Here is an 8,046-nt window from a genome sequence, read left to right on the forward strand (position 1 = left end):
TGACCAATTATAAACAGCCAAATCGTTAGTTAGTCATTTCTGACTCCATCAAACTAATCATGTGAATTAATAAATTATGGCTAGAAATGTATTTTATTTTACTCTGTAGATTTTTAACGAAGCACCAAGAGGTGAATGATATACCTGTATAGTGTCATTCTTTCAAGATCATTTTTTACAGTCTTGGCTCAAAGTAGGCTTTTTTCTTATTTTTCCCTATATACTGTAGTCTAGCTAGTAGCTATATGTGGAATATCATAAGTCAGCAATGTAACTCTATTGGAAGCGTATTTCAGTGGAGAAAAGAGTGAAGTAACAGACAATAATATTTCATTTGATGATTTGTGTATTTATTTTGACTGACTCAATGAGTCACACCATCAATACCTTAACGTAAAGTAAATATTTCAAGAGGAATAGTGATTAAACATCACAACAAGAACTTGAACAAATGTCCAAGACATGATACTCTATCAGAGAATAGGATACAAAGTTACTGTCTTTATAAAAGAAAACATAATTGTTTAAAATAAACGAGGGTTTTTCAATTAGACATTTGTTCTCCCATTTGCAATAAACACATTATTCAAATAATGTAAGTGACAATTTCACAAATTAGGTATAATCTTAAAACAGATCAAATATTGCTAATCACAGAGTGATGATAACAGGTATAATACCCAGTTTGGGTAAATAATCCTCCTGGAGGAACATTGATGCTGTAGCTCAAGTTGATCCATATCAAATATATAACTGATACATGCTTCACAGAAGATGCTCAATACAATGTTAATATGACTATATCACTACACAAATGTAGTGGTAAAACAAATGACTGATATTTTGACCTTAAAAACAGATCAATCATAGACAATCACAAACCGATTGATGATATAACACCCATTTTGGTTTAAAGGATCTCATGGAGGACAATTAAAGTTATTGTTGATCATGAATATAAACACATGATCAATATAATCAACACGTTTCACAAAACATAAAGGTTATGATGATTTCAATTAACACTACAAAAATGTAGTTTTCATAGATCCAATTGTTTTCTTGGAAAACCTTTTTAACTTCAGTTCAACTGAAATGAAGTGTCTCAATCACAGCAAGACTTTTAAAAACTCCTGCATAAGCAGAGGATGAAGAAGACATTTTTCTTATACTCATTACTGTCCATTAAATTAATCTTAGACCAACATGGTCTATCCATTGTGTTTTGAGTGGAGCTCCAGTCTGTAGGACTCTACCAGGGCCTCCAGAGGGCGCTGTTGACAGGACTCTTCTCTTTGCTGATGCTGTGCTGGGCTGGGGAGCTCAGCGGAGGCAGGTCAATCTCCCTCCTGTTCTTATCAGAGGATGGCTGCAGGCTCTGGAAGTGGCTCAGCAGTCTTCTCTGGGACTGTGTATTCAGCTCATCTTTAGACAGGAAGTGAACAATCTCTTGGACACACCTGGAGTAACCCTGATTGACAGGTGCTGAGCTGGAGGAGGAGCTCACTGGCTGGTTCTGTTGCTGTTGTCTCAGGAAGCAAACTGTCATCTCCAGGATGTCGGCTTTGTCCAGCTTGGAGTCGGGCTGCTGGTTGAGGATCTCTGGAACCAGGAGAGACTTGAGTTGCTCAATGCTGTTGTTGATACGATCTCTGCGTAACTTCTCCACCACTGGCTTTCTTAGCTGCAAGAAGAGACGAGGAGAGGCATTAATAACCTTATTCTGGTGTTTGACATTACTGAAACAGATAAACAATCAATCAAATGTAATACATTTCCATTGAATCTTCAATTTACCTTGTTTGTCAGAGTCAGGTGCTCCTTAGAGTAGATCATATCTGAAGTGATTGTAGGTGCCATGGCTGGATCTCTGTGCTGTAGAGGTCTCAGTGTTGAGAGAATCTGATCTCTACTGGCTTCATCTCTCCTATATATAGTCCAAAATCTGCATATGAATGTGTGGGTCTTGGGCTTGTTGGAGTTTCTCACAGTCTTTAGCCAATGGGTGAGCTTGGGAGGACAATGGGGAGTGTGGAGCTGCCACATGCTCAGTGTTCTTATTGCTGGGGGACAATGGTCACGTCTCAGGGGAACAGGTGGAGGGGTGGGGGTGATGGAGAGAGACTCACAGAGCGCTGTGTGAATCTGGGAAAGTGGTGACCCACAGATCTGCTGCCTGATGTTGGGATCAATGACACTGACAGAGCACACGCTCATCATTACAACTTACACGTGTGAGACGGACACAGATTCTCGAATAAAACGAACAGTGTTATTAATCCCCACCTATAAGGACATTGTTGAATGTAGTATTCTGTATCCACGCTTCATCACTGATTTAGGCATATTTTATTCTTTCACCATTTATATTAACTCTGATATTAATGAATGACTCTGTAATATGGTTTTACATTGCACATACCGGTAGTTATATTTAACAATATGATGATATATGACAATGTGTCACCATTTTCATTGCTGTTTAATTTCATGCATGTTTGTCTTTTCAGTTAGTCAGAATGTTTTGGAATATATACGATTTTAGTCAACATTAACACGTGAGTGGATAATGAATATCTTTGTTTTCAGTATTTTAGAGGTAATCCATATCAATAGCAAGGGGTCTCTTAACTCAGTAGTAGAAGTTATATGGTCAAGCATTCTGGAGTTCAAAGGTAGCAGATGTGTCCTCTGTCTTGAGTCTACTGGTCAGTGTGAGTAGAGAGCTGATCTGAGTTTCCCACACTGAGTCCTGTGTGCTGTGATCAATGCACTACAAAAGCTGCTCAGTGGACCATTAGTGACGGCTGTTGGCTCTGTGTTGTACTATAGATAGAGGCTGACATCACAGACCTTCTGGGTTTTGGAGGGAAAGATCAGCCCTGGCAAGACTATACTAACAAGACACACCTTTATAAATACAAATTCATCCTATATTGGCATAGAACACATGATTATGAGAACTCTTTGAAAATTATTGTCTGTGATTTATTTCATTATAAATCAGGGTTATCTTTTGTATGCCTAACTGGAATTGAGAGCTGTTCGCTGTTTATCACACAAACAACTGACCTACATGAATGTACTGAATAAAACTCTGTCCATCATCAAGATAGAAAAAGCCTATCATAACTTGGGTATTTAATAATTATAGAATTTCCCTCATACGAAAGTGTAAGAAATAACCTCAAATACCCCCTCCCACCCATTCTATCCACTGAACAATAGAAGTGTGCATATTACCCATAGAGACTCACAGGTGCTGGTGGGACTGATGATCCTGATGACACTAAACTGTGAATCTTCTCTTCAGAGCTTTCCCACACTTTGCCCATTGAGAGAGTTTCCACTAAACAATAGAAGTGTGCCTTTTTGAATGCTAATTCATCTCTACACAAGCAGTTCCTATCAAGCCGTTGGGGTTGAAGCTCATTACAAAAATATTTATCTTAAGCAACAGATAAATACTAATTGTTACCGAGAATCAATTGAAGCTCTATGTGTTTGTGCACACAAACAAATAGCATGTTTTCAACCATGCCCCACAAACAAACAGAATAAAAAATGCATTAATTGCATTAATCTTGAAGAAGATGCAAGTACTGCCTAAAAGTGCAATAAAAATGCAAGTACAAAAAAAATGATATCTTTAACTTTTATTAGAAACATATGTTTTAGCAGATTTCTAATTTCAAGACCCAAATACTGAACATTAAATGTTGATGATCAGAAATATATTGATTAAATTCCCCATAGAGACCCAGACTCCCTCTCTAACCTCTGACAGTCCAGGGTAGAGGTCCCAGTCTATTGTCCCAAAGGGGCTCTGTGAGTGAGTTCTCCTCGGTTTCCCACACTCTCTCTCCATTCACTGCTTTCAATAGAGGAACAATAGAAGTGTGTCTTATTACACATCACATTAGCTATTGAGTTTGAGGGGCACAGCTGCCCTAAACGTTTAAAGCACTGAAATGACAGTACTAGTTTTGGCCCAACACCTGGAATCACTGATATATTATGACCGAACTAAAATAATTTAATACATTCTGAAACACTGAAAATACATTTATTTAAAACAGGTGCCTCAGTAAAAAAAACATCCGTCATGCCTCCAAAGGAACTCAGATTGATGATCACTTATCTCTCTATGGTTCATCACACCTTTACTCCATCAAGATATAATAATAAAATATATAATATGAATGTTATGTTTTACATAAAAACAATTACTGTAAAATAATAATGTTTGACTTGAAATGTCTCTTAACATTTATCTTACTCTGTAGATTTAGTTTGAAGCACCCAGATGTACAAATGAATATATTAATTAAGTTGAGTGTTGCATTCTAATGCAGTCAATATCATTCTGTATAGTCTTGGGACATAATTTGTTTTGTTTTTGCATCAGCCACTTAATCTATGTGGAATTTCATAAATACGTCATTTAACCATGTAATGTTGTTGGCAGACAAGAATATTTAATTTGATGATTTGTGTATTTATTCAGACTGTCTTAATGAGTCACATCATTTAATACCTTAATTTAAGGTAAATATTTCAAGAGAAATAAAGTGATTAAACATAACAGCAAGAACTTGAACAAATCTCCAAGACATACATTTACATTTACATTTTAGTCATTTAGCAGACGCTCTTATCCAGAGCGACTTACATGAATAATACTCTATCAGAGTATATACAGTGAGGGAAAAAGTATTTGATCCCCTGCTGATTTTGTACGTTTGCCCACTGACAAAGAAATGATCAGTCTATAATTTTAATGGTAGGTTTATTTGAACAGTGAGAGACAGAATAACAACAAAAAAATCCAGAAAAATGCATGTCAAAAATGTTATAAATTGATTTGCATTTTAATGAGGGAAATAAGTATTTGACCCCTCTGCAAAACATGACTTAGTACTTGGTGGCAAAACCCTTGTTGGCAATCACAGAGGTCAGACGTTTCTTGTAGTTGGCCACCAGGTTTGCACACATCTCAGGAGGGATTTTGTCCCACTCCTCTTTGCAGATCTTCTCCAAGTCATTAAGGTTACGAGGCTGACGTTTGGCAACTCGAACCTTCAGCTCCCTCCAAAGATGTTCTATGGGATTAAGGTCTGGAGACTGGCTAGGCCACTCCAGGACCTTAATGTGCTTCTTCTTGAGCCAATCCTTTGTTGCCTTGGCCATGCGTTTTGGGTCATTGTCATGCTGGAATACCCATCCACGACCCATTTTCAATGCCCTGGCTAGTGGAGGTTCTCACCCAAGATTTGACGGTACATGGCCCCTTAGCAGAAAAACACCCCCAAAGCATAATGTTTCCACCTCCATGTTTGAAGGTGGGGATGGTGTTCTTGGGGTCATAGGCAGCATTCCTCCTCCTCCAAACACAAGTCTGATCTTAAAACGGATCAAATATTGCTAATCACAGAGTGATGATAACAGGTATAATACCCAGTTTGGGTAAATAATCCTCATGGAGGAACATTGATGCTGTAGCTCAAGTTGATCAATACCAAATATATAACTGATACATGCTTCACAGAAGATGCTCAATACAATGTCAATATGACTATATCACTACACAAATGTAGTGGGGAAAAAAAATAACTCTCAAATGTTGACCTTAAAAACAGATCAGTCATAGACAATCACAAACAGATTGATGATATAACACCCAATTTGGTTTAAAGGTTCTGATGAAGGACAATTCAACTTATTGCTGATCATGAATACAAACACATGATCAATATAATCAACCTATTTCACAAAACATAAAGGTTATCATGATTTAAATTAACACTACAAAAATGTAGCATTCATCAATCAGATTGTTTTCTTGGAACAACTTTTTAATTTCAGTACAACTGAAATGAAATGTCTCAATCACACCAAACTTTTAAAAACTACTGCAGAAGCAGAAGAAGATCTCTTATTATTCTTATTACTGTCCATGAAATTAATCATAGACCAACATGGTCTATCCATTGTGTTTTGAGTGGAGCTCCAGTCTGTAGGACTCTACCAGGGCCTCCAGAGGGCGCTGTTGACAGGACTCTTCTCTTTGCTGATGCTGTGCTGGGCTGGGGAGCTCAGCGGAGGCAGGTCAATCTCCCTGCTGTTCTTATCAGAGGATGGCTGCAGGCTCTGGAAGTGGCTCAGCAGTCTTCTCTGGGACTGTGTATTCAGCTCATCTTTAGACAGGAAGTGAACAATCTCTTGGACACACCTGGAGTAACCCTGATTGACAGGTGCTGAGCTGGAAGAGGAGCTCACTGGCTGGTTCTGTTGCTGTTGTCTCAGGAAGCTAACTGTCATCTCCAGGATGTCGGCTTTGTCCAGCTTGGAGTCGGGCTGCTGGTTGAGGATCTCTGGAACCAGGAGAGACTTGAGTTGCTCAATGCTGTTGTTGATACGATCTCTGCGTAACTTCTCCACCACTGGCTTTCTTAGCTGCAAGAAGAGACGAGGAGAGGCATTAATAACCTTATTCTGGTGTATGACATTATTGAAACAAATAAGCAATCAATCAATGCAATTGAATAAATGTCATTGAATTTGAATCTTCAATTTACCTTGTTTGTCAGAGTCAGGTGCTCCTTAGAGTAGATCATATCTGAAGTGATTGTAGGTGCCATGGCTGGATCTCTGTGCTGTAGAGGTCTCAGTGTTGAGAGAATCTGATCTCTACTGGCTTCATCTCTCCTATATATAGTCCCAAATCTGCATATGAATGTGTGGGTCTTGGGCTTGTTGGAGTTTCTCACAGTCTTTAGCCAATGGGTGAGCTTGGGAGGACAATGAAGAGTGTGAAGCTGCCACATGCTCAGTATTCTTATTGCTGGGGGACAATGGTCACGTCTCAGGGGAACAGGTGGAGGGGTGGGGGTGATGGAGAGAGACTCACAGAGCGCTGTGTGAATCTGGGAAAGTGGTGACCCACAGATCTGCTGCCTGATGTTGGGATCAATGACATTGACAGAGCACACGCTCATCATTACAACTTACACGTGTGAGACGGACACAGATTCTCGAATAAAACGAACAGTGTTATTAATCCCCACCTATAAGGACATTGTTGAATGTAGTATTCTGTATCCACGCTTCATCACTGATTTAGGCATATTTTATTATTTCACTATTTATATTAACTCTGATATTAATGAATGACTCTGCAATATGGTTTTACATTGCACATACCGGTAGTTATATTTAACAATATGATGATATATGACAATGTGTCACCATTTTCATTCCTGTTTAATTTCATGCATGTTTGTCCTTTCAGTTAGTCAGAATGTTTTGGAATATATACGATTTTATTCAACATTAACATGTGAGTGGATAATGAATATCTTTATTTTCAGTATTTTAGAGGTAATCCATATCAATAGCAAGGGGTCTCTTAACTCAATAGTAGAAGTTATATGGTCAAGCATTCTGGAGTTCAAATGTAGCAGATGTGTTTTCTGTCTTGAGGCTACTGGTCAGTGTGAGTAGAGAGCTGATCTGAGTTTCCCACACTGAGTCCTGTGTGCTGTGATCAATGCACTACAAAAAGCTGCTCAGTGGACCATTAGTGACGATTGTTGGCTCTGTGTTGTACTATAGACAGAGGCTGACATCACAGACCTTCTGGGTTTTGGAGGGAAAGATCAGCCCTGGCAAGAATATACTAACAAGACACACCTTTATACATACAAATTCATCCTACAATGGCATAGAACACATAATAATATGCCATTTAGCAGACACTTTTATCCAAAGCACCTTACCGATCCAGAGCACCTTACCAGAGCACCTTACCGATCACTGCACCTGTACACAGCCCATCTGAAATTAGCCCACCCAACTACCTCATCCCTATATTGTTATTTATTTTGCTATTTTGCACCCCAGTATCTCTATTTGCACATAATCTCTTGCACATCTAGCATTCTAGTGTTAATACTATTGTAATTATTTTGCACTATAGCCTATTTATTGCCTTACCTCCATAACTTGCTACATTTGCACACACTGTATATATATTTTCTGTTTTAT

General features: G+C 38.5%; 2 protein-coding genes across 2 annotated transcripts; both read right to left on the reverse strand.

The window, feature by feature from the left end:
* Positions 1–320: 320 nt before the first annotated feature.
* LOC121578685 (transcription factor HES-5) lies at positions 321–1,889 on the reverse strand. Its single transcript, XM_041893069.2, has 2 exons — positions 1,798–1,889; positions 321–1,684 (listed from the first exon to the last, which is right to left on the reverse strand). Exons 1-2 carry the CDS (start codon positions 1,858–1,860, stop codon positions 1,253–1,255), a joined length of 495 nt encoding a protein of 164 aa, XP_041749003.1. The 5' UTR covers positions 1,861–1,889; the 3' UTR covers positions 321–1,252.
* Positions 1,890–5,319: 3,430 nt separating this feature from the next.
* LOC121578288 (transcription factor HES-5-like) lies at positions 5,320–6,672 on the reverse strand. Its single transcript, XM_041892566.2, has 2 exons — positions 6,579–6,672; positions 5,320–6,456 (listed from the first exon to the last, which is right to left on the reverse strand). The coding sequence occupies exons 1-2, from the start codon at positions 6,639–6,641 to the stop codon at positions 6,025–6,027; spliced, it is 495 nt and encodes a 164-aa protein (XP_041748500.1). The 5' UTR covers positions 6,642–6,672; the 3' UTR covers positions 5,320–6,024.
* Positions 6,673–8,046: the final 1,374 nt, after the last annotated feature.

The sequence above is a fragment of the Coregonus clupeaformis genome, chromosome 12 (genome assembly GCF_020615455.1).
Source record: "Coregonus clupeaformis isolate EN_2021a chromosome 12, ASM2061545v1, whole genome shotgun sequence".
Lineage (NCBI taxonomy): Eukaryota > Metazoa > Chordata > Actinopteri > Salmoniformes > Salmonidae > Coregonus > Coregonus clupeaformis.

Excerpts from the sequence above, each read along its gene's own strand:
- LOC121578685 (XM_041893069.2), bottom strand. The coding sequence starts at position 1,860 with ATGGCACCTACAATCACTTCAGATATGATCTACTCTAAGGAGCACCTG. Across the intron at positions 1,685-1,797 it reads ACCTGACTCTGACAAACAAG|CTAAGAAAGCCAGTGGTGGA; the intron begins GTAAATTGAAGA and ends CTCTTCTTGCAG.
- LOC121578288 (XM_041892566.2), bottom strand. The coding sequence starts at position 6,641 with ATGGCACCTACAATCACTTCAGATATGATCTACTCTAAGGAGCACCTG. Across the intron at positions 6,457-6,578 it reads ACCTGACTCTGACAAACAAG|CTAAGAAAGCCAGTGGTGGA; the intron begins GTAAATTGAAGA and ends CTCTTCTTGCAG.